The following is a 26469-nucleotide window of genomic DNA, read 5'->3' on the forward strand; positions in this document are numbered from 1 at the left end:
AAACAAAACAGATAGATCTGTTTTCAGGAAAGATCCAATTAAGAATCTCTACGTCTGACCTGCCGTGGGGTCTCACTTTAATCCCGCCTACTGCCAAGAGCAGACCAGTTGAGGTCTTAAATTATCAGTTCACAGGATTCAAGCCTCCACTTCACCTTTTTCCAGCCGTGAACGACTGCTTAATGATGAGTCTGCACCTCACTGTGTGTGTGTGTGTGTGTGTGTGTGTGTGCATGTGTGAGTGGGAGAGACAGCCCTGCTCTGAGAGGAAAAAGCAATGCCCCAGCCCAAGCTGGCTTTGATGGACACCTTATAATGGGACACTCGGATGAGTTATTAATTGGATGGGCCACAGCTGAATAGCAAGAGTCGGACTTGCCTTCTTCCTCAATAGCCTGGCCAAGCTTGTTGCGCAGCCATTCCAGGGTCAGAGCTGAGAGAAGCACAGAAAGCAGTGCATAAAGACGGCAGCGTATGTGCGTTATGTGAGCCGTGCCAATTTAAATGGCTTTCAAGAGCGCCTGAAACATAGTACATAGTGTGGAAACAGACGTGCCAGAGCCACCAATGGAGCTTTGACTCCAGTCAGTCTCCAGAAAGAAAAAAAGAAAACTCTGTTGGGTCCCTTCACACATTTTTCAGGCACATTCACAAAGCAACAGAGGATGTAAGAATTTTCTTTGCCTCGTTCTTCCGCATGGAACCCCAAGGAAGACAGAAGTGTGACCAGTTCATGCTCCGCCGTGTGTAGGTGAGTGTGTAATAGCAGCTCCAGGGATGCAAAGATTGTGAAATTGGATTATGCAGAACCACATTACAAATGTGCTGGTGAATCATGCTCATCTCATTTAAGCGCCGTTCCAATTTGTCACCGACTCGCTCCCGCCTTTGACTGCGTCAGTGACGTGCTTTGCAAACTGGCGCTGCTGCTGGATCATCCAGATTACAAAGCTAATCTCGGTCTTGCCAATAGAAAAACCTCAGAAACCTGTTTGGAAATATTGAAGTCTGCAAGCAAACAGCTTCCAGGAGGTCGCTGGTGCTCGCTGACCACAAAGACCCCTGAGGAGGACTGAGTAGAAGTCGCGACTGTGAACAAAGCAGAGTGTCGCAAAATTGGCTGTTGTGTCAAAATCTGATTTCTTTTTTGCATTCAAAGAAAAGCAAATCGTATTGACAGTATGCTTTGGTTTCACTCCGAATGCCCTTGGCAGGAGTCTAACGGTGGCGCACATCACCAGCTAGGGATGGAACGGTCGAATGCGATCCAACAGTCCTCCACCAACAGCAGGCCTCAGGTGACGCAAACTGGGTAAAACTGGCAGTGAAAAATGGATTTGGATCGCTCGAATGGGATGGACCAAAGACTCATCCAGCCGCCTTCCAAATTGTGCCTCCTCTTTCCAAGTGGTTCCCGCGCTATCCACCAAATTGATTCATGAAATGAACACAGAGGATGTCAAACTGGCTCCATGTTTTGATCTTCCATCAAACCACTGCAGCTGGCCTATTCTAAATTCATTATTAAAAGCGACTTACTCCCCATCAAACACATTGCTGCGTTGTCTGGGTTTTCGCTAGGTGTGATTTATTTATCTTTTTCCAGCGTGTTCGCCGTTGCAGACGAGGCTGAACACGGCAGAGCACCACCAGAGTCCACACGTGTGCCCACAGGCGTTGGTGCTCAGCTGGGATCCCTCTCTGACAAATCGAGGAGAGCCTGTAGGTGAACAGATGAATAAACTGATTCCCGCTGCTGGGGGAAAATCGCTCTCTCAGGGAAACAAGACTGTCTGTCACATGTGGCGCCGAGCTGCCCAGTGTGTTCGCCGAGTCCTGAGTCAACAGAGACCGATGGACCGTCCTCTCCTTCTCTTATCACAGCTGCCGCAGCCCTGCAACCTCTGGCTGCAGAGACATTCTCTGTTTTCTTTCTCCCAGTCCCTCTCTAGCTTGTGATCACACACACACACACCCATATGCAGGAACACACATTTCTTGTGGCAGACACACCTTCTCCTAAAGGCCCCATGTTGTGCCAAATTCACACAGCCAATGTTTTCTAACGGTGAACTCCCAGATATGAGACAAGTCCATCGGCCTCTTTGTACAAACTGGCAGTTGTGGAAATCCTTTGTGATGTCACTGATACACCTCTCCAAGGTTGGTGGTAACACCCTCACACAGGTGTTCATTCCTTCCTTCCTTCCTTCCTTCCTTCCTTATTGTTGTCCTCTACGAATACGTGGAAGGTGCAATGAAGCATAAAACTGCAGGTTTCTCTGAGTGTTGTTCTCTGAAGATGTACAGAGATATTTGGATGATGAATTGAGTCAGGAACTTGTGCATTGTGTACTCTGGCCTTTGCCAGAAGACAGCTTGGATGGGCTCCAGCCTGGATGAATGAATGAATGAAGGAATTGTGTTTGGTTGCTACACCGGCATGCAGGGTGAAAAGGACCTGAAAATGTGAGAGGTTGGGCAGGAAATATGAAACTTGTGAAATCTGATCAAGCGCTAAAAGGATATAGCTGCAGCAATTGTTTTCTTTTTTTCTTTTGCTTCTCTCCAGCCCAGGTAGAAAAATAATGATCTGAAAATGGGTAATACGTTAGACCTGCAAGTTTTTAAAGTTTGTGTTGATATGCATATAATTACACAACAAGCGTCATGCTTGCTTTCACTTTTAAAACTCGGTTACCGACGTGCACATGTTTTTTTTGTTTTCTCGCTGTCGGTCTGCTGCTGCGGACCGACTGAACTCTAACTCAGTCATTTTCAAGAAAGTCCAAACCCTGCTGTTGGATCAATTCTGCCGCCGTCCCGAGCGTTAGTTCACTGCTCTGCTCGCCGTGCCCTCTTGTTACTTTTCCTCTCTGCCCGGCAGATTTCCTGCAGGGCTGGGAGGGGATTCGCGGCAGATGGAAAACACTCCAGTGAAGAGAAATGACTCGGGCTTGTTACTGATTTTCTATTTTAGTTTCATTAGAGCGCCGTCTCACTCCACTACCCTCACCACCGGGGTCTAGCTGGTCCTGCAGGCCTCAGCCGAGAGTGGCGAGATGGTTTGATGTGTTGATTGGAGGCAACATCATACGACGTGCTGCATAATCGCGCCCTGCGGCCTTCAGGTCTAGATGCGCTACTTATTTCCTTTCTGGTTTAATCTTTTTGCATATCTTCCTGCCTTCACTTTTGATTTCATTCCTGCGCACAGTCCCGCACACGGAGTTTACAAATTGCTCTTTTGCATACGCCAAGTTGCACAGAATCATTTTGTGCCGTCCTCCCCCGACAGTGTTGCTGCGTGAGGAGGTGGCCCAGCTTCAGGAGGAGGTCCACCTACTGCGGCAGATGAAGGACATGTTGAGTAAGGACCTGGAGGAGACCCAGGGAGGCTGCTCCGCAAACCTGCTGTCGGCCACTGAGCTCCGTGTGCAGCTGAGTGACAAGGAGCAGGAGCTGGACCGCGCCAGGGAAGCTTTGCAAGGTCAGAGGTCAACGCAGTCATGTGCCGTCCCTTCTTTCTCAACAGCATCCCGAAAAAAAGAGTGTGATTATCTGCTGTCAGCCAAAAAAAAAAAAAAAAAAGGGTCTGAGAGAGAGAGAGAGCTTAGTGTGGATGACATCATCGCTCTTGGAATGAACATGTCTCAACATGAAGGAGCTGAATGCCGCTGCCGTTGAACACCACAGCAGTTCGTTGAGCCAGTCTGGCCGCAGAGCAAAGAGTAAAGCAAGAGAACGGAAGAGGGTGAAAATTACACGATGAGCGACAAAACTGAATTTGTTCTGTAACTTGAAACACACTGTATAAGCCAAGACTGAGAAAACCTCCTTCAGTGCACATGTCCGTCCTCACTGGGTCATTTTTTAAGTTACCACATTACTTAAGCTGTTCAATTGTCCCCAGACTGAAATATTATCATAAATCCATCAATTTGCCTACCTATAAGCTGTGCGCCTAAAAAAGAAAAAACAATTACGGAAATCTCTGCCCTTTGTGATGTCACAAAACACATCGACACCACTCCCAGATTGGTAACGGCAAACCTGGCCAGGTGTTTATTTCCTCTTCTGGGAACACCTCACGACTGCTGAGTTTAAGTCTCTTTCAAACAACAAATGAAGATTAAAATATAGCTATTAAAAAACTGGTAACTTTTTACCCGCCAAATATGCCTTTAATAATACTGTGCTCACATGGAATACTTGTCTCTGATACTGTGTAAGTAGCTTGCCTCCAGTTTGAATGTGTCACAGGTTTGTTTGTTTTTTCTCCAGGGAAAAATAACATTATTTAATCTCACTCAACAATGTTTTTTTTTTTTTTTTTCTTTGTCCCTCACATTAAAAACAACTCCACCACTGTGCAAATTAATCAACCTTAAATGTAAAAAGAAAAAAAGAAAAAATTGAACAGCATGTTTGTAAAGGAAGTACTGTTGGTACAGATAATGAGTTGCTTTGTGGGGTTTGTACAGAGTTACAGTTGTGGCCCGCAGCATGTGGGGCTGTTGTGTAACTGCTGCAGAACAGGTTTGAATGCTGAGTGCAAAATGCGAGGAGGCTAAATGGTGACAGAGGGAATGCTGACGCGTACGTGCAGCGATGAAAAGCACAGGTTTCAGTCGTGCCTCGCGCTGATTGCAGACTCCCAGCAGAGCAGCACTATCAACTTTTTTTTCTCTACCCCCCCCTCCGCCCCATTAGGAGCGTCGTGACTGCTAAATTGTCTGCGCTCGGTTGAAAGAAATGAGATTCAATTAGTTTTTTTCTTAAGATTAAATCCCCACATGCCTGCGAAAACAGCCACATGTGTTAATGAATAAGTGTCTCTGTGATTGAAATGATTACATCACCCCGTTTCATCTGAACCCTCCGGCTGCTTAGCCGCAACGCCTCGTGAACAACAACAAAAAAAAAAAAACAAGACAACACAGTGTCACCTAGTGGCCATCTGCTGCCATGGCAAGACTGAGTCGCCTCGTGCGCTTCATCTGCCGCGTTCGGTTTGAGGAGTGGAGTTTGCCGCTCAGGTTTCCACTCTTTTCATGCCTCGTTGTGTGACCGCCTTGTGTGTTGCAGCTATGAAAGCAGACCGCAAGCGTCTGAAAGAGGAGAAGGCAGACATTGTGAATCAGATGCAGCAGCTTTACACAACACTGGAGAGCAGAGAGGAGCAGCTGCGGGAGTTCATACGCAACTACGACCAACATCGAAAGGTGCAGTTGATCCTTTTGCAGCCAATAACTGTAAAACTGCTCGTTGTCACGGGTGCATACAATACAACACGGGGTCTCATATGGGATGGCTTTGACAGTTGCCTTGAATGTCTAATAGAATGTCATTTTAGAGAATAAATGTCAAGTGTGCAATATGCGGCCGTCATCACAGAAGCTGAATTCTTCAAAATTGCCAAGAATTATTATTTTTTTCTCGTTCTAAAATAAAGATTTGAATTTTAATCTCACGTAGCTGTTTGTGCTAAACCATAAAAGAGTTTTTTTTTTTTAAAAAAGAAAAAAAAAAAAAGCATCATGCTTTATATTTTACCCTACTTTTAGTGTGTTATCACTTTTAATTAGAGATGAAATGGCTTTCATTAAAAACTAAAATGTTCCCACGCTTCTTGAGCACATCTTGACTGATTTCCATGCACTCGTAATGATGGCAGAGCATTCAAGATCATTATCATTTCATAAAGCTGGTTTAAATGGAGTTCAATGCAGAAATAAGTCAGTGTACTTTTTGTTTTTAGTCAATGCTAATGCTAACGATTAGCCATCTATCAGCGGAAAAGTCAAATCATAAAACTCCTGAACCGCTCCAGAGTTCACATCTGACCTCTGTAATGTTGACATACTTTGTTTGTTTTCAACGGTATTGTTAAGTTGTTGTTTGTTTGTTTTTTAAATTGAACTGTCAGTAAAAGGCCCCACGTTACACACGCTCTCAAGACCTTTTCGGGTTCGGGGAACTAACCTCGCCTCGTGCGCCTCTGTGCATCAGGAGAGCGAAGACGCAGTGAAAGCTCTGGCGAAGGAGAAGGACATGCTGGAGAGGGAGAAGTGGGACCTGAGGAGGCAGACCAAAGAGGCCACGGAGCAGGCCAACATCCTTCGAGCCCAGATGGACATGAAGGAGAACAGGGTGAAGGAACTGGAGGCTGAGCTCACCATGGTGAGTCACCACACACACACACACACACACACACACACACACACACACACACACAATTCGCTCGAATTAACATGATGGCTTTGCAGCCCTGTTTGCCGTATTCATATCAGTCCAAACAGATGCACCCCCCCCAACACACACACACACACACACCCTCCCCCCTCTCGAAGCGTCACTTCAGTGGCGGGGAAGAATTTTCATGCCTTATTTTCTGTGCCGCTGCGTCAGTCCCTGGAAGGTGCAGTTGTCAGTCTGCGTGTCATTAATCTCTCTCTCCTCCCTCGGCAAAGCAGAACCACCCACAGACTCTCGCATCAGGGCTGCATCGCAGATCAGATTTTGTCGGCACGTCGCCGTCGGAGCTGCATCGCTGTCAACCCAACCCAGGCAGAAAACAATATTTGACAGAGTCGTATCATTCCGCTCCGTTCCATAGGTTGCATCGACATCAATGAGGGATTTTGCTAAATACTCTCTCAAGCGCTTCCATTAGTGTCATCAATAGTATGTTAACTTTGATATAGTTCATATAGTATAATATAGTTGTGTTTGCAGTCAGGTTTTGGTGTGGCTACGTCTCAGTGATTGGGTGTAGCCAGACCAAAGCAATGTAAAAACAACAAGGGAGTGTTTTTCTCAGGTTGCATCACAGTCACGCACACTTAAACTGCAGCCTTAGACAGTTAAACATTGTCGAACATCACAGCCGCCCACTTCAGGCATGACCGGCGATGTCACTCATGCATGCACCAACAGGAAGTCTGGGCAGGTACCATCCAGCTTAACCCCTTATGGGACGAACAGCCATATGTTGTCGTTCCCAGAGGCATATTATTCTTACACACAATCATCATAGTCAAAATAAGATGGACTATTTTCTTGCTGCGGGCCACATGAAGAGGTTGAAGTCGCTTTGTTTCATGGTTCCATGCAGTGACCTGCTGAATTTGTTTTTTGCACTGCATCATGGATGGTTTGACTAATGAGAAGTCCCTCATTAATAATGTCTTAATTATCTAAAAGGAAATGAAGGTTCTTGAGATTATGTTGTCATTTTTTACAAATTACAAATTAAAAAAGAGCTGTGTATGGAAACTTCTTTAACTGCGATTTAGCCTAAGACTGAACAATGTTTAAAAGTCACTCATGGAAAATGATCTTCTGATATCCCCCACTGACACTGCAGAGGTTACATTTATTTTTTAAATATTTTCTACACGGAATTTATAAATAATGTATAATATGAAGTTTTAAATGTGCTGCTGCTGCTCCCATCAAACTCATGCTCTCTCTCTCTCTCTCTCTCTCTCTCTCTCTCTCTCTCTCTCTCTCTCTCTCTCTCTCTCTCACTCTCCTCTCCAGGCCAAACAATCGCTCGCCACCCTGACGAAAGACGTTCCTAAGCGCCACTCTCTGGCCACGCCCACCGAGCCGGTGGTCAACGGTAGCCAGGAGTGGGTGCAGGCCGACCTGCCCCTCACGGCGGCCATCCGCCAGAGCCAGCAGACGCTCTACCACGGCCACACCACGGAGAGACAGGGTAGGTCCTCTCGCCCGCCGCGCTGCCTGGGGATGGAGGGGGTGGGTGTTGCTTCGAGGCATCGGCGTACTAACAGAGGGTCTTCTGAAGGTTTCTCCTACTAACCGTGGGAAGTTGTCAACACGTGAGACTGTGTGTGTGTGTGTGTGTGTGTGTGTGTGTGTATGTGTGTGTGTGTGCGCGTGCCCAGCGGTGGTCAGGATCAGTCCCTGCCATTCCCGCCAGCCGTCCGTCATCTCGGACGCCTCGGCGGCCGACGGAGACCGCTCGTCCACGCCCAGCGACATCAACTCCCCCCGTCACAGGACCCACTCCCTCTGCAATGTAAGAGCTCCCTTGCCCCCCCCACCCCCCCGCCCAAGTAATCACACCTCTGCACTCTCCCCTCACCAGCTCTCTGTGTCTGTGTCCCCCTCCTCTGTCCTGTCTGACCCTCTGTTCTCGCCGTCCGCCTGCCTGCTCAGTGCTGCTGCTGCTGGTGGTGGTGTTGTCGTAAATTCAATTCTAGTGTTATCACGATACTATATTTCAGACTTCGATACGATATTTGGGCTGTAGTCCAGTTGAAGTTTTGAGTGTCGTCGCAGGGAGGGAGCGGAGGGAGCGCTCGGAGTGTTTGCGTTTGTGTTGGCGGCGCCGCGCGTGTAGTCCCGATATATCGATACTACGGAGAAGTCATATCGTATCGTCTTCAATTTTCAGTCTCGAAAAAAAATATCGATATATCGATATTTTTGACAACACTACTCAAATCCACGTTTTCAGATTTGTAGGTATTTTTTGCTTAGCTTTTTTGTCTGTCGCCACAGACATAGTGGGAGGAAGCAGCATCACCGTTATGCTTTGATAAAGCTTGCAATGTTTTATTACGTCAAAGAAAAAAAAGAAGCTTTGTTTCACACATTTAATGAGCGCACAAAAAGGAACGCATTACGAATCCAGGCACCACCTTCATGTTGTGACAACAGCAAGAAACTCCTGCTGAAAGCTGCTGTTAAAAACCATGGAAAAAGACAAAGAGGAAGCGGCGACGGCTGCTGTTTATGAGATAATTGCGTATAATGAGAGACAGCTGGATGGAATTTTCACCCAAAAAACGAGAACCTGGCACGAGTGGTGATGTTTTTCACTTTGCTCTCGACTGGCGAGGGTTTTGTGAAACGCCTTGCTGCATCACCAGAGGGAAGTGACATGCATTTAGATGAGCCTCCAATAAGAGGCCTTGATTGCGTAACTGGTATTTAAAAAAAAAAAAAAAAAATCGAATCAAAAAAGACCAAAAAAAAGAAATAAGGGGTGGGAGTACGAGGTTCTTGTTGAATGTGAAGTGAACACCTAAGAGTCTTCATGAAATGATTTTAAAAAATATGCATGAAATAGGTGAAATAAATAATGGCATCAAGGCTGAATGTCACCACCTAAATTTAAACAATTCCAAATATTCCAGCTCACAGCACAGCTAGGCAGGAGTAGCTCTGCATTTATAACATTAAACAAAATACAGTGAACATGCAAAAAGAAAAGCTGTGCCACTTAATAACTACCAGGTCCAATAAACACAAAAGACAAAAAAACAACAACAGTCTGACTAGTTTACTTTCAATGCAACGGACAGAACACACCTCCAATCAACTTCCTCATTCTCCGAGATTCACAGGAAAATCAGTCTGGAAGACTTGTGTAATGAAGTGCCAGGATACAACAGAACTTTGAAGAGCGTTGTTGAAAACACCCCGTCGGCCCAACTGTTTTCAGCCCAGTTTGGCTGCAAAGGTGCACTGGGGTCAAAACTGTCAGCTTTTGCCGCAAAAACGGAGGGGTCCAAAATTGGCGGAAGACAAAGAGAAGAATCCGACAATTTGAGGTAAACGTGCCAGTGTTGGGCCGAGGCGCCTGCTAAAAGTGGCCGAAGTTCGCCACGACTGTCAAACTGAGTATGCAAAAAATATTTTAAAAATGTTCAGCGGGGGAAACGGCAGCAAATAGTGAGTAGCATTAGAACGATGAGGGCTTTCAAGCTGCGTTCAATGAATCGATGAAGTAGCCACAGTTGTGGTAGTTGCCCAGCTGCTCCAGCGGGGGCCTGAAGGCAACGCGCAGTGGCACGCAGCAGGAACCAGTCGGCCCAGGGCCCCTTCTCATTACACAGCATGTTTATTTCTTTGGAAAGCAGTGCTCTGCGGAAATGCAGAGGAGCAGTCTTAAGACAACAAGCCACTGGTGCAGCACTGCGGCGCTTGTGTTGTCTTGTAAAGAGTTTGTACAATGTTGTGATCATCGTGGAATGATGCAGTTGTAGTTTCGGTGTCACCACACGATACAGTGTGAGAAAAGGATGCAAACACGCGGCGTTGACATCAGAACTTAACCAGTGGGGGAGCTTGCGTGGTTTTGTGTCTCATCCTTCGTGGCCGACTTGCTCCTGTGTGGGAGGCTGGAGAAACAGTTTACATCCGCGGAACTTGAGGGCATGTTTAAAAGTCTGGCCCGGTTTGGCCCTCCGTCGAGAAGTTTTTCAACCTGCCCTCTCCTCTGCTTTAGAGGGCACTTGACCACTTGTGGGTGGATCTCTGTGACCTTCTCACGCTGACTCTGCCTCCCAGTTGTTTATTTTTTTTGCCGAGCTTGGCTGATCACATTAGCAGAAAGCATCGCACTCAACAGAAAAACAAAATATGTTCAGATCCTCCCGAGTTGCATCTGAATTTTCAGAGTGTTTGTTTTTTTCCCCACCCAAAAAAAATTGCCTTAAGTGATCACAGTCCTGCCTCTGCTGCCTCTTTCAGTCCATGGAGGACTTGGAGGACCAGAAGCGTAAGAAGAAGAAGGAGAAGATGACGCTGGGCTCGCTGTCCAGGGTGTTTGCTCGGGGAAAGCAGCGCAAGTCACTGGACCCGGGCCTGTTCGATGGTACAGCCACCCCTGATTATTACATAGAGGAGGATGCCGACTGGTGATGTCGAGTGCGTGTTTGTGTTGTCTGCGAGTGCGCGAGTGAGTGTGCGTGTGTGCGCATATGTGTGCGTGTGTCTACCTGACTTTAACTTTGTGTAAATAGTGCTATGAGTGGGGTGGGGAGGCGGGGTTTGCCTGCAGGGTGCGCTGAACTGCAAAGGAGGCTGCCCTCCCAACAAATGTACAGAATATATGTATGTTTGTAAATTAGACATATATTTATAGATGTACATGTATGCATATGTATATATGTTTACATGCATATAAATATATTCCTTGGGTTATAATATGTGTAGACATGTCTATGTTGTATTATCTTCCTAATGTCTTAATGTTTTGTTCCTTTTTTATATGTATATATATATATATACATATATATGTATATGCATATATATATATATATATATATATATATATATATATATATATATATATATATATATATATACATACATATATATGTATATATATATATATGTGTACATATATATATATATATATATATATATATATATATATATTAGTGCTGTCAAGCGATTAAAAAAATTGAAAGATTAATTAATTGTGATCTGTAATTAATTAATCTAATTAATCTCATTTTAATCTCAACCTAAAATCGCTCCCCAACAGGCGCTGAGAAAAGCTCTTAACTTCAGGTATTTACATTTAAATTCATTCCATTATTGTGGCAGATCAAAAGATTGATATAACAAAAAAGTGGCTTTATAAAGTCATTTATTTTTGCATGGTTCCTTTGGCAATCTCAAAATAGAAAATAGAAAAAAAAAAGAAAACATCAGGTCAATATAAAGTGCTGTAAGTTAACAACAAAACTGAGCAATACAAGTATTGAACACAAACACTTCTGCTTACAATAATTGCAAAAAAACAGACCCATCAATCACACTGCTGTAAGTTAGCACAACAAAAATAACATTAAAGTGCTAAAATAACATTAAGCAATCACTTTCAGTAGGCTACAGAAGACATAGCAGCTATGCTGACCTCATGCTTCTTATTTCTCCTTCTTCAGCCAGTCGCTGAGACAAACAAGCTTGGTCACATTTTCTGGGAGCAAGGCTGCCCTTTTCTTTTGCACTATGTGGCCTGCAAGGCTAAACAGTCTCTCACAAGGTACGGATGTTGCCGGGGAGGCCAAGTACTTGCGTGCTAGGGCAGACAGCTTTTCATAGGTTCCTGAGTGATCATACCACCACTGCAGGGGACAGTCATCAATGCTAATGCTGGGTTCTGCTCTGTAGCGCTGCAGCTCTCCATACTCATTTCCATCTTCTTCTGAGTCAGAGTCAGACCCCAAAATGAGAGCGCTCCTCCTCTTCTTCTGAGCTGGCTCATCTTCCTCTGTGGAGAGCTGGAGAGTATCTGCTCTTCTAGGCTCTGCTGCTTGGAGCATGTTCTCCAGACTTGTCCAAACCTAAATGAATGAATGAATGGATAGATGGACAGGTGGATGAATGACTGATTGTCATTAATACTAAGTGCAGTAGGCTGTTATATTTTGTTTTGAGAAGCACTTCATGTTGCATTTATTATGTGTGAAACTTTATCTAAATAAAGTTTGAATTGATTTTATAAATTGAACTCATTAGTCCATCTTATCCTTACAATCTTTACCTGTTCCCTCTTTTCTCTTGGAAGACATTTCAAATCCTTAAAACGTGGATCCAGCGCTGTGGCCAACTTTAACCATGTCTTCTTGTTAACATCAGGTTGCCGTGCTGCCAGTTCCTTTTGGAAGGCATTTTTGAACTTCACCACGTAGGCTGGATCATCATCAGTGATGTCCATGATGCGGTCCAGATGGCGAAAAGCAGGCAGCACTATAGAGCAAGAGACGTAGGCCTCACCACCCAGCAGCTCAGTCACATACCTGCAGAGGTGGATAAGTTTGCAAAAATAAATTTAGCTGGATTTTTAAATTATTATAGAACTGATTTCCAATTTAATTTGTAAAGTAAATGTTAAATTTAAAGTAAAGAAAGCTACTTATTTGGTCTTACCTGCATGGTTCAAGCAGGACCTCCAGCCTCTGCAGTTTCCCCCACTCAGCTTCGGTTGGCATGACCAATCTGTGGTTGTTCCGTTGGTCCATTGTAGCCTGGACAGCCTCTTGGTTACGTAGGAGACGTGAGACCATTGCAAGTGTCGAATTCCACCTTGTTGGTACATCTTGTATGAGGTGCTCACTCTTTTTTCCAAGTGCTACTTGTTGCTGGTTAAGTTCTGTGGTACTCGCCGGGCTTTGCTTAAAATGACCAACAATTTTGCGGCACTTTGCCAGTACACCCACAAACCCACTGTTGTCGAGGCAGACCGTGATGGTCCTCTGCAGAATGTGAGCATTGCAGGCAATGTGCTCATATGGAAGGGCTCTCATGGCAGCCAGCATGTTTGCTGCACTGTCTGTACCAATGGTGGATATTTTGGCTTCAATTCCCCAGTCATTTGCCACCTGGAGGAACTGTTCGGCGCATTTATCAGCAAAGTGCCTGGTTTCCGATTTCATGATGGTCAATGCAAATGAGTTGAGGTTCCACTCATTATTGATAAAGTGACCTGTCACCCCAAAATAGCTGTGGTTACCTGCTGAGGTCCAGTGATCTCCGGTTATGGCAATGCAGTTGGGCGAATCCTCCACCAAAATCTCAAGTTTCTTTTTTTTTTCACCTTCGTACATCTTGCTGATTTTGGTTGTCACTGTAGCTCTGCACGGTGGCTTGTATAATGGGTCATTGGACGCGGTTTGCAGCACCTCTGTTAACCCCTCATCTTCCACGATGTTTATCGGCCTGCAGTTCATCGCTATCCACTTGGCAAGAACGTTCGTCAGCCTCTCGGTCGCAGACTTGCTCATGCGCGGGGTGTTATCCTCGAGTTTAGTTTGGCGAAGAGTGTTGCTGTGGCTCGCCAAATTGGGAGCATCTTTACCGCTAACGTTAGCGGCGGTTGCGCTAGCAACTGGGTGCTTTGCGTTGATGTGATACGCCAAACTTGAGCTGCTTCGGTGGTAAGCGAACTCCTTCTTGCAAAGAACACAAATTACTCTACCTTTGTCGATCGTTCCGTCAGGGTGTTTTTTAAACGTAAAATTCCCATTAACAGGACCAGCAATTTTCACGTGCTCCTCCATTTTCACTCCTCGTCTCTCCACTACTCACCGCTCCTCCCCTTGTCTGCCCAACTACAATGGGAGCCTATCATCGTATGCTAAATAAGCCCAAACACAATGACAGCCAATCAATGTCCACTTCAAGGTGTGACCCCTAACAACGCAGGCACAAGAAGCCCACCACACAAACATTAAAAAAAACAAAAAACAAAAAACAAAAATAAAGTTAGATTAAAAAAAATAGATTAAGCGATTAAAAAACATAACGCTCTAAATAGGCATGTAATTAATTAATCGCGATTAACGCGATAATTTGACACCCCTAATATATATATATATATATATATATACATATATATATATATACATATATATATGTATATATATATACATATACATAACTGGAGACTTGAAGGACTGCTGTTCATATGTAAATAGGAGTTATTGTGAAAATAGTGTTTTTACTGTAAATGTCATTTGCCATTTTTTTTAACTTTACTTGATTTTCATACTTTGCAACACTGACTCCCCTGACTGGCCTCCCCTCACCACGCTCTGTTAATAGAAGAAAGAACAAAAATCATTCTTAATCTTGAAAAAAAAAATAATAATACTACCCCTCTTGAATTTTAATTGACCTGATGTTGTTGCTTCAGATTGCTTGCTAGAGTGGAAATCTATACTTTGCCCTCGTGCTTATTTTTACTGAGCTGCTCCTGCTGATAAAACACCTTGCAGCACAGGCAGGCAGGCAGCAGGGAGGGTCTTGAGTGCGCGTGTGTTTGTCAAGGCTGCCTCCTTAGTTTTATGTCAGCAGGATGCAATATTTCCGGCTACTGGAATTAACAGCTGGTCAAAGAAGGGATTTTAAAGTCGCTGCCCCTGAAGAAAAACACAGAATATGACTCTTTCTCTGCAAACGTGGATTAAAGACAAACCATGCGCTCGCGAGATAGTGTGCAAAGTGCCAAAGGTTAAACACTATATATATATATATATATATATATATTTTTTTTTATTTTTTTTTTTAACGTCAGAAAACCTGCATATCCTCCAACTCACCTTTTAGCGTTTCTAGCCACCTAACAATGTTAACGTCTGACTCAAGCCGGGAGCTAGGCTAACGTGTGCCAACTTGTGACAAAGAATGCACATTAATCACATGCATGATCCCTCTGTGTTGCTTGGATGAGATGAGTCCATTCATTGCCAGCCAAATGGATTAATCTCCACAACCCTGTTTCTCCTGTGTTTCCTTTTTCCCCTTCACTGATTTCTATCTTCCCTCGCATTGTGAATGCACGGCCCCCTATTGTTGAGGGGTTTTTTTTTTCCTCCCCCCTGCCCGCCCGCCTGTTTTTGTTGACTTCCTGTTAGGCTTCTTGCATATTTTAATTTTATTTTATTCTTTGCAAATGTGGCTCCAATACTTCTGTGTAAAATGCTTTGTAATTTAGGAGATGTTACATAAAAGATTAAATCTATTGAGGTATTTTATTAAAAAAACAAAACAAAGAAGAAGAATACAAACAAGAGTTAATTCAAACATTTATCCGCTGCACCTGTCGCAGTCAGATGTAGAGGAGGATTTGGATTCCCTAAATGAATTATAATTGAAATGAAATCTTATTTAAAAAATAAATAAAACCCATAACTGAAGACATCCTACGTGGCAGTTTTCTGTTCCATGAGTAATCCTGTTCTTGTGTCCCAGTCTAATGTGTCTCTCCCTCTCCTGCTGCCATTTCTAATGGCAACTCTCTCCTGCCAGTGAGTAACTCCTCATCTGTGGTTACCAGATGTCTGTTTCTCTTCTCCGGGGATTATTCATATCACTCAGGTTCATTGGTATTACAAAAAAAAAAAAAAAAAAAAAAAAAAGTCACACATAACTTTGTGTCCTTCTGAAGTCCTTTAGAAGAGTTGGTGGACTTTGCATGCAACTTTTTTTTTTTATTGTTTCGTCAGCATGTGAGGATGAAAAACAGGTAAACACACGCAGGCCATCCTGGATTGGTCAGTTCAGTATGATGGAGTGTTTTCCTGTTGTCTGAGCTAGAGCATGACGTTTTATGAATAATCCCTGTGTCCTCTAGTGCATTATCCTAACGGTCCCCGCATAAACATTAGATAACAAGTCTATTATTGTAACATTACTAAACACAGCACTGTAGTGAGGAAAACGCTGCTGCACTCTGAGAAGAAGGGAATTAGTTGTGTGTTTTGTGAAGTCTGGCACTTTTTTTAATCTTATATTCACCTCAATCCGCTTCATGAATACTATTATTTGTCCAAAAGCATAGCAGGTGAAGCTGTCTGGTTCCATCTAGTGGCCAATTTAGGAATCGATGGCTTTAAAACAATTAGTTACTATTAAAGTATTGATCTTGGATTTTTTTCTTAAAGGTGATTCTTGACTCGATGAAAGAAGACGAGGCTGTAGAGAAAAGTTTATGCCAGTCAGTTTGTCCAGATCGGGTTTTTTATGTGCTCAGATACTGATGGGGAGACGAATCTTGATGTCAGTGTGACAAGTCATGTTTTTTTGACTTCTACATCCCCTCCTGTATGCCACACCATAACCTGACCATTGCAGACTCTGACAGCCTCACACAGCAGAGCCTGTCTGATGGAGAGGAACAGCTGGACCGACTCCAGCAGGCAGAACTCACTCGAAACACTTGCATGTCACAGTGGAGGGCAGGTGCAGTTCAGGCCTGGCTGGAGGTCGTCATGGGAATGCCCATGTACATCCGAGCCTGCTCAGAGAACATCAAAAGTGGCAAGGTAGGCTTCCTGGAGGTGCTTTTTCTTTTACTGACTTTCCCAAGTGGAAATATTTAGATTTGATTTAACACGACTGGGCTTCTGTTGTTTTAGGTGCTGCTGGTCCTGACAGACGAGGATTTAGAGCTCGGACTCGGGATCAGTAACCCCATTCACCGTAGGAAACTAAGACTGGCCATTGAAGACTACCGGAGAGCAGAAGGGGAACAAGGGTGAGCAAGAACTAAACAATCAGAACGGATTGCCGTTAATTTAAGTTATCTCATTCTCAGCTTTTGGCGATCAGTGTAGAGGGTAAATAAATACAGTACATCTTCAACCACAAGCAGTGTTGTTTGAAAGTCGCAGAGTGTTTCTTGACATACATAGAAAGATTGGAAATTTTATTCCATAAATTCTACTACAGAACAGGTTTTTTTTTAGGGGCATTTATAAAATTCAAAATACAATTAGTCTAGATAATATAGATCTAGACTAATCTGGTAGATAATGGTATGGATATATTGCATTCTGCAGGCCTTAAAAAAATTCCCCCCGAACATGACATGTTGGTCAACACATTCAATCATATTTATTTCAAAGCACTGCAGTAAAACCTATTTTCTTGAAATCGTAGATACTTTAAACCAATGCACTTCTTTGAATGTATTTCTAAACAAAAAAATAATAGAATGCAATTTCCTCTGCCGCTCCCCATCATGTTTCAGCCTGTCCAAGGCTTCTGAGATGGACCATCACTGGGTGGCAACATCGTGGCTGAATGACGTCGGCTTGCCACAGTATTCCCAGACCTTCCAGTCTCATTTAGTGGATGGACGGCTGCTAAATTCTCTGAACCGTCGAGACCTGGAGCGATCCCTCAACATCAGTGACCAGAACCACCAGACCAGTCTGCTCCTTGCCATCCAGTTACTGCAGATTGTCAATTTTGACAAAGAGGTCAGCGCAGTTGAGCTCTATAAGACTGAAGTCCTTCCACAAAAGTTTGTCTGTGTCAAGTTCGCTGTACAATGCAAAAGTGCATGTGATTTGTGTTCAGGCTGCTGCATTATCACAGCAGTGCCTCTCCTTCCCCAGCCTTTCCTCTGCTCTACAAGCATTCTTAGGTGGTTATCTCTGCGTTGTGTTTTTGCAGGCTCTTCAGGTTCGGAGGGCAAACTGTGAGCACCAAAACCGTGACCCCATTGTTTGGACTTGTCACAGAGTCATGAAATGGATCAGAGACATAGACCTCAAGGTATATGCTGGATGTCACATACATGTTTTTCCCCTTTTAACTTAATTGATTTGTAATGCAAAGTGCAACCAAACGAAACGCATTAGTCACCTGAATTCCCCTTCAAAATAAAACACAATACCTTTGCATTGACGGTGCTGTCACCAAACTACCGTGCTTCTTAATCTTTGTGTGTGTTTTTTTTGTTTTTTTGTTTTTTTTTAGGAGTTTGCAGGCAATCTTCAAGGTAAAGGGATTCATGGAGCTCTGATGACTCTCGACCCATCCTTTGACACGGACACCATGGCCAAAGCTCTGTGTATCCCTGGCAACAAACATATGCTGCATCGACACCTGTATGAAGAGCTGAAATCCCTCACCGTCCCTCACAGGTAAAATTAAAAAAAGAAAATTCTCTGCGGTTACACACTACCCGTTAAGTAGATCCTCTGAAGTGCTGGAGCTGTTTAATCAGCATGTTTATCTTTTAATTAGGTTTTACCACATTAAGACAAATTAATAGGTCCTTATGTTTGTGTTCGCAGCAGTACAGATGAGCCCATTGAGGTTCTGAATTTGTCACCTCTGGCTGTTAACCGCTTTTCTGAGGAGAGGCTGACGATGAGCAGATCGGCCAAGGTAATGTCTTTACAGTTATGTTAATCGTCTGAGATACATCCCATTATCTTAAAATGTTTGCATTGTTCCTAAACATATTTGCACAAAGTTTTTGCAACTGTTGGGCCCTGGAGTTCCTATCACTACAACTTCCAACTTCCAAGTTTTTTTTTTTGATGCCAAAACAGACACAGTAAACAAGCAGCACTGAGTACAGAGACAAGATTAAACATGTACCTGAATGTATGTAGTGTCTTGTTTCTAATTGAATAACCATCATATTCGTAATACTGAAGTTGTTCATGAAAAATGTCTCTCTCATGTCAGTCGCTTTGATGTCAATGTGTTTTACTTAATTTTACCGAGATGCCTGTAGATTTTAATCCACATTCATTAGAATGTATCAAGGCTGCTCTTTGCATTGCGGCAAAAAAATAACACAATGAAATGAAACACTAAACTTCAATGATCTGAAATTAAAACAAGCAACAAAAAGGAAGATGGGTAAAGTAACGACCAGCAGTGGCCGTTTTGGGATTAGAACAATCTCTTTTCACCAATGAACGTTTGCAGACTTGAACGTAACTTAAAATAAAATTGTCATTACGGAGGTTGTATTCTACAACGTCACCGCCAGGTGTCACCAAATCTCACAGCACTCGTCGCATGAACTCGGCGGCGAGTCTTTGACCTCAAAATGTTGAAAATGAAAATGCATTGCGTGTTTCGTGCTTTCTCATTATCCAGAGTCCGCTGAGGCTGCGGGCAAACAGTCACTCTGTGGAACGAAGTCACGGCTGCCACGGGAACTGCAGCTCCCTGCCCAGAGAGGCCAGAGTTCAGGCCATCCCTCGAGCCAAAGGCAGCCCCATGCATACCTACACCAGTGTTGAAATCACCAACGTTTGAACCAGCCTTCACCATCCACATTTTTCGAGTAGTTACCATTGTTTACGTTCGTACGGCATTTTAACAGTTTACTACTGAAATTGATCTGCGTTCCACTTTTGCTGAAAGCTTTTTGTTTGTTTTTTGTTTGTTTGTTTGTTTGTTTGTTGTTTTTTTTTGGGGGGGGGGGGTTTACAAGTGATTCACATAATTTGATCATTCGGAACTGAAATATTTTACACAGAGGACTGATGAAGCCGATGAAAACAAAAAGTCAAACTTTTAAATACACACAATATTGCTTTTAGAATATTGGCTTAACAACTTCATTAAACAGTTATATGACTTTATTAATAATCTCCTATTGTGGTTTCCTATCGGATGCCTGTGTCAGCTTTAAATTTGTTCACGATCATATTTTTGATTACTGAAAACCAGGACACTTTGACCGGCAATGGGCTACTCAAAGGACACTCAAAGATTTCATTGCTCGATGGATGGATAGAAATTCATTTTTTCATTATGATGTAAATTTCTTATCACTTGTTGTCACTCACAAGGACCCAGGACAGGCCGTATAAACAGGAAACTCAAGGAATAGAACAATATTTAATTAAATAAAATTTGCTGTAGACTAGTGCAGCATTTTCTTGCCTTTGAAATTATGCTTACAAACAAAACAAACAAACACGTTAAGCTAACTTTTAACTTTTAACCTACGACAATAATGTCCTGCTTTATTTATGTTAGTCTAAAAAAATAGTAAAACACAGCAGCATTAAATGCAACAGTCACAAAAGTACTTTATTCTGATAGTTGACCTGTAATTTCAGTTTTGTGGTACTTTGTGTTTTGATGTTGATTCAATCATTTATAATAAAAAATAAATCTCCTGCTGCTGATAATACAAAAAATAATAACAAAATGTTTATTTGCATTTATTTCAGGATTTTCCTTCAACATGAACATGAGTTATTCGTCATTTTTAATGTTCCATTTTACACACAGATTATGTGCTTTTAAGAAATTAATGAAACCATTTTGTCAATAGTGATTCACACTTCCAATCTGTCTGAATTCTACTGTAAGCATAGCAAATTGTTGTTTTTAAAGACATCAGATGTTGGTAGAATGTAAAAGCTGATTGTCGGGTCCGTATCCAAAATCTTGAAGCAGGCCTCCACATTTCTTTAATCAACGCTGTTGCTTTTGTAATGAGTTCAATGTAATGTAGTGACAATGTAATTGTACATTTGTACAGTTTAGCCATGTTTTATAACATAGAGATATGTACAGTTTACTGTTTCTATGCATGAAAAAGCATATTTTAGTTGTCTCAATGTCTACAGGGAAAGAAGCCTGGCGTTTGTCAAAGAGGAGAAAACAGGTTTTTCCACCAGTGCTGGGTGTGTTCCATGGAACCAGAACTGGAGTTGTTATGGACTAAGATGAAGCCAGTTCAAACCTGCATAAACAAACAGGCCTAAATAGTGTGTGTATGTTAATATGACACTATGGACACTGTCACCCTTTACATGGTTTTCAAAGCATTGTTTGTGTTACAAAATTAAAGATGAAATAACAATACATGTGGACATTTTTGAATAGCTCTATGACCATTTAAAAAAAAATGTATTATTTAAATTAACTATTTTCAAGCCAAGTACTTTTTACTTTTGTTTTTTGGAAATTACCTACAACATAAACATCAAAACCCCTTAAAGTTGTTGTTGGTTTTTTTTTAAATCTACAACTAGATTACATGGTAATAGAGTAAAGAACTGAAGCACTGACAATGCACACTTAAGTGCAGACTATGAATGAGTTTGTGTTTAAATCATTTATATGATTTGGAAATTGAAAAGAGTAATAATATAATATTCACCCTATGACAGCTGGGAATGGCTCCAAGAGACCCCCGTGACCCTGAGCTGCATGGATACTAAGTCATAGGATGAAGTTTAAAAAAATATATATTGTATGAATATATAGATCATTCTTATAGATATATGCTCAGAAAAACAATATGTATTTGGCTGATTAGCCTGATTTCGATGGAAAGTTTGAGAAGAGGGGTCTTGTTTTAAAGTATACCACTGCTTTTCTGCATCCTGTAAACTACTATTATCTGCAATTAATTTCAGTTCATTACTTGCTTTAATTCAAACTGGAAAAACGGGTGGCTTGAAAAAGAAAATACACAAAAAAAAAAGGAAATAAAATGACAGAGGAATCTCGCTGCGCAACTACAATTTTCTAAATGTATTTATTTGACTTTATTTATTCTATTTCCGGGGTAGAATGTCCCCCGGCGGAAGTGAACTAGAGCGGCGTTAGGGCCCTGAAGAAGACTGTTGACGGCCGGACGCACTCGGACTAGGCGAGACTCCAACACTACTACAAGTCACCTTAACAAAGTTGTAACTGGTAGTTTTACTACCTTTCTGGTAGTAAAAAGGAGAAAAAACATTAGTAGTTTTTTTTTTTTATTTGAGACACCTTTCGAGTGGTCTGGGTGTGCCGCCGTCGCGTCGATGCAACCTTTTCCCGGGGTCTTCCTGAAAACACCTGCGTGGCTCAGGTAACTCACCGATGAAGAGAGAAGTCCTTGAGCGCTGAGTACAGAAAAGGTAAGGCCCCCTATTCCCTATAAGAGACATCTACTACCCAGAGCTCCAATATTAATAATTATTGTTTGGTACCTCCGCTAGGTGTTTAATTGACCGGGGATTTATTTTGAAGCCGCTTCCTCGAGTCGCGAGTCTGGCGTAGTAGCGGGACGGCTCCTTCGTCCTGGGAGGACGGACGCCTTCAGCTAGCTTCCCTCGCCAGTGATGTCATTGCACTGCTCTTAATACTCCAGTTTATTTTACAGAAATTTACAGTAAACCTGGGATTAAAACGATTATAATTTGGTTAACGTTTGAATTGTGCCAATACTGGGCAGGGCACTCACCCTCAGCCAGTCTAAATTGACTTGGGGGGAGGGGCAGGCAGGGGAGGGAAGAGTAGACTAGTACAACACAGTAGTTCTAGTCCAGGCTTGGGCAAACTACGGCACGTGGGCCATATGCGGCCCAGAAAGCTTTTTTCACTGTTTTAAGAGTCACTTCAATAAAGAGCTAAATACCGTGGGCCGTCAAAGACAGACGTTTTGTTGTAACACATTTTCAATTGACATTACAGCACATGCTTTCTACATAGCCCATGATATATTTTTATTCTCCTGTGAGGTGGCTCACCAAAACACTCCATCCATCTGCTGCACCCCTCTGTCAAATTTTAGAACCCACTGTGGGCCCACCAGTCAGAAGGTTTACCCACGGGCCTGCTGTGGTAGCTATTGCACAAGATCTAAATGACCCACTAGCATAAACCATAAATAGCTGTTTTATGGCCATGTTGATGACTCTAGTGGGGGATTTTCTTTCTAAACAATTGTGTAAAGCTCACTGCTGCGGACGCATGTGTCCGTCATGTTTTTCTCTGACAGTTTTGATGGTTCCATGTTATTCAAATGGAAAAAAAAAAAAAAAAACATTCCCAGAAACTAGAATGAAAGGAAGTAGAAGGAAGAAGAATATTTAATCGGCCCCTTTATCTCATTAAATAAATTTACAAAATTCCAAATGAAATGGCTGCTGGACAAGACGGCCACATTCCTTTTTAGTTCCCAAGTTAGAATTTTGTTAATATTGATACAAAAGCAAAACCTGTTACAATGGGTAAGGCAATCAAACGTAGCATTTGTCATTGTATTTCCTTAACAAACTGCCTTCACTGGTTCTTTTAAATATGATCCCTGATTTGAATATTTTGGTTTCTTTGTTCCGGTTGCTCCATAAACTGATTCATTTTACAGAAACGCAACCTTCCATCAATTCAGTCCTGAATCCTGGTTTTCTAAGGATCTCTGCTCCTTTTAAGTTAAACTTGCTCCAGACATAATTTGCAGAATAATTATCGTCTTCTAATTCACGAAGTTCCAGCGATTTTCCACTGAACGAGTTTGGGGATTCGTTGGATCGCTGTATCGCTTTCCACTGATTATTCACTCCATTAGTAATGCGCGTGTCTGCGGCTTGTCAGCGAGCGGAGCCCATTCTGCTTCCGCTCGCTCTGCTTCTCAGACAGCGCGCGCTGCAGAGGGCAGAGCTTGAAAGCAGAGGGCGTGAGCCAGACGGGTCGGTTCAAGATCCACCAGCTGAATAAATTTGTTTTGTTTTTTTTTGTTTTTTTAATAACGCAGATTTTTTGGAGTGGGCGGACCGGAGTGAATAATTCTGTCTGGTGTTACGAAGGCGTTCACACCCATTTACGCCGTCTGAAACACAGTTCTGCCGTTTGCTTTGTGACATCACGAGAGGCGCTGATGCCTATTTTTGAGCAGCGCTTTGGGAGGCGGTGTTGGTGGTGACCTTGAGAACCTCAGCTATGCGTTCATCACCACTTGCATTGATTCGGGCCCACCTTGCCTTTTTTTTTTTTTTTTTAGCTTCCTTTCGCTGGTTTGCGTCACAGAATTGATTTTTTTTTTTTAAATCCGTCTCCTGCCACCCCCTACTTCGGCTTTACGCGTCTTTGCGGTGTCTGAGATCGGCGCAGCCCGAACTGCTGCTCTGGGCCGTCCCAAAAACAAAGCTTATGGTCTGGCCTTCACAGCAGTCGAACCTAAATTGTGGAATGAGCCACCGCTCCACACAAAGCAGGCCTGGCCTCCTTTTTACCCTTTTCTCTTTGAAATTCTTTGGTAAAAAAAAAGAAGAAAAAAAAGCCTCCACATCTGTTCTCCTTGGCCTTTAACCCGGCCATCACTACCAGGTTTTCATTCATCTTTTACTTTGCACCTGCGACAAATTGTTTCCTGCGTTTTATCTGTGTGTGTGTTTTTTTCCTCATAATTCTCATCTTTATTTTTTTCACTTACTTCTACTTATTTTCACCGATGCTTTGCTTTCCCACTGCTACTGTGCAACCATGGCGCAGGCAAACGTTGACCTTGTACGTCTGTCCGCACAAATCCGTAGGCCGGAAACACGAAGCCGCTCCACCGATGGCAAACGTGTTCCTTCTCCTCTCTGCAGCGCGCAGAGTAAGCCTGCTGGATCCACCGCGTCAGTCCAGTTTCACAAGTCAGTCGGTCATTTGGCAGGTAAATGAGTCGTCCCAGTGTGTAGCTTTCACTTTGGGACAGCGGCTGGGTCGCCGAGTCTGAGATGGTCAGCAGCAATTATCAGCCGCCGTCGACGACTTTATTTTCTCTGTTGACCGAATGACTTTAGTCCATTGTGCATTCTGTAATGGTGAAGTGCCAGGACGCTGAGCTTCCTGTTAGCAGCCTAGTGGGTGAAAGGAACGAGCCGTGACAGCCAGCTCGTGTTTGGTTTGTGTCAATAAGGAAGTGAGATTTCGCTCGAATGCCCTTCCCAAACGGACGCTGCCGTCCCGTCATATTCTTGGGCGTCGTGTGCAACTTCCTCTTCCTCCGAGCCCCCGCGCGCTTCCGTGTTTCCTCGGTGTTGTGCGACGTCAGCGGTGGCGCCCCGGTGACGCTCGTCAGCATATCGTCACGCGAATTTGGCCCCCTCGTTGTGGCCTTACCCCTTCAGTGGCTCGCTTCTCTCCCGTGAACCGTGCCCTTAAAGTTAGTGGTCCGAATAACTGCGGTATTAAAAAATTAACCCGGTGCACTGCGGCTCTCTGCAGGCTGCGGGGTCAAACAGCCAAGTCATTATTGGTGACTGACCAGGTGTTGATCAGATGCAGGCTGCTGCTGCTGCTGCTGCTGCTGCTGCTGCTACAATGCCACTTAAACAAATTCCTTTGGGACAAGGTCATTGCTCGCACAGTTGGCCTGAGCTCCCACTAACAGTTTGGCATTTAGAATTTTAAAATTTTCAATAAATAAACCGGGCGATGCGGTGGCGCAGTGGTTAGCGCTGCCGCCTCACACCAAGAAGGTCGTGGGTTTGATTCCGGGCCTGGGGCCTTTCTGTGTGTAATTTGCATGTTCTCCCTGTGTCTGTGTGGGTTCTCTCCGGGTTCTCCGGCTTCCTCCCACACTCCAAAAATATGCATGTGAGGTCAATTGAACACTCTAAATTGTCCGTAGGTGTGCATGTGAGTGTGAATGGGTGTCTGTTTCTATGTGGCCCTGCGATGAACTGGCGACTTGTCCAGGGTGTCACCCTGCCTTCACCCAATGACAGCTGGGATAGGCTCCAGCAGACCCCCGTGACCCTGAATAGGAATAAGCGGGTATAGAAGATGAATAAATAAACCATCCAGTTATACAGCCGAGCCGGGAAAAAAACAGTTGAACTGATCTTTCCAGCAGGAAATACTGCTGTGCTTGATGGAGGGGTGTCGACATCTGCGCTGTGGTTGCCGTCAAACACTCCCAAGTAATTAAACTTGTTTGTGATGGCGGTAGAATTTTTTTTTTTTTTTTTTTCAAATTGATGTGCTCATCTGTGATCAACTGTTGTTGGTGTAAAATGTGATATAATGCCATTTTAATAGAAACACTGTGGTCTCCTCCTGGTTTATTTGAGCTACGTATGACCGTGAGTAACCGATGACCACCCACAACCGCTTTTCCCAGATTCTTTTCCAAGCGACTTTCACTGTAAAAAAAAAAAAAAAAAAATGCACAGTGATCTTTTTGAGTGTGTGTGTCAAATATTTTTGCATGAATGTCAGGGATGCCTCTGTATGCGCCTTCCATTCCTCTGACTGTGACTCACACCTCTTGAAGACACCTTCCGTCTGCCGGTTTCATTTTTTGTCGTGCTGAGACACGCGTGGGGCCTCCTTCCCTGCGCTTGTTTTCTCGCAACCTGTTTCCTTCAGAACAAGCGGGATGTTTTCTCGGTCGCAGCCTCTCCCGCTCTCGCCCGTCATCGACCTTGGAGTCGATGTCAGACGAGAGACGGTGCCAAAGACGGTGCGGTCCAAAAACAATTCAGCGGTCGAATCGAGAAAAAAATGCACCTTGTTAGCTTGGTACATGTGGTTCTGCTCGCGACGTGGGCCGGGCCTGAATCGCCGGGGGGAACTTTGTAGAACTGGTTAGAGTAAGATTGTGGAGCTAGACTGTGGAAATACAACCAGCAGTGTTGTCAGATTTTTCAATACACCTGCAGGATTTTT

At 43.5% G+C, this 26469-nt stretch overlaps 2 protein-coding genes and 1 long non-coding RNA gene across 12 annotated transcripts in view; 2 read left to right on the forward strand and 1 right to left on the reverse strand.

Annotated features, from left to right (window-relative positions):
• Window positions 1-20904, forward strand: part of kaznb (kazrin, periplakin interacting protein b) — a 116204-nt gene extending 95300 nt beyond the window's left edge. For 3 of the 10 annotated variants that reach the window (XM_076025421.1, XM_076025422.1, XM_076025424.1), the window contains 13 exons: window positions 3299-3490; window positions 5089-5225; window positions 6013-6183; window positions 7546-7723; window positions 7914-8047; window positions 10510-10633; window positions 16405-16595; window positions 16689-16807; window positions 17303-17534; window positions 17731-17832; window positions 18037-18203; window positions 18357-18450; window positions 19177-20904. In XM_076025421.1, coding sequence (XP_075881536.1) covers window positions 3299-3490; window positions 5089-5225; window positions 6013-6183; window positions 7546-7723; window positions 7914-8047; window positions 10510-10633; window positions 16405-16595; window positions 16689-16807; window positions 17303-17534; window positions 17731-17832; window positions 18037-18203; window positions 18357-18450; window positions 19177-19338 — 2003 coding nt within the window. In that variant the 3' untranslated portion in view covers window positions 19339-20904. Of the gene's footprint in view, window positions 1-404; window positions 752-1606; window positions 1727-3298; window positions 3491-5088; window positions 5226-6012; window positions 6184-7545; window positions 7724-7913; window positions 8048-10509; window positions 11047-16404; window positions 16596-16688; window positions 16808-17302; window positions 17535-17730; window positions 17833-18036; window positions 18204-18356; window positions 18451-19176 lie in introns of those variants that run through there. The other 7 variants (XM_076025419.1, XM_076025423.1, XM_076025425.1 and 4 more) reach the window with 6 other exon arrangements.
• LOC142887632 (uncharacterized) lies at window positions 11536-13686 on the reverse strand. Its single transcript, XR_012926563.1, has 3 exons — window positions 12700-13686; window positions 12314-12569; window positions 11536-12113 (listed from the first exon to the last, which is right to left on the reverse strand). It is a non-coding gene; the product is annotated as an uncharacterized LOC142887632 (long non-coding RNA).
• A 751-nt stretch (window positions 20905-21655) lies between the features above and the next one.
• The window catches only part of tmem51b (transmembrane protein 51b), a 12899-nt gene continuing 8085 nt past the window's right edge, over window positions 21656-26469 (forward strand). The window contains exon 1 of the mRNA XM_076025429.1: window positions 21656-21947. The gene's annotated coding sequence lies outside the window, so the exon portion shown is untranslated. The remainder of the gene's footprint in view (window positions 21948-26469) is intronic.

The sequence above is a fragment of the Nelusetta ayraudi genome, unplaced genomic scaffold (assembly GCF_046127955.1).
Source record: "Nelusetta ayraudi isolate G7.1 ecotype Tasmania unplaced genomic scaffold, CSIRO-AGI_Nayr_v1 ptg000017l, whole genome shotgun sequence".
In the NCBI taxonomy this organism is placed as follows: Eukaryota; Metazoa; Chordata; class Actinopteri; order Tetraodontiformes; family Monacanthidae; genus Nelusetta; species Nelusetta ayraudi.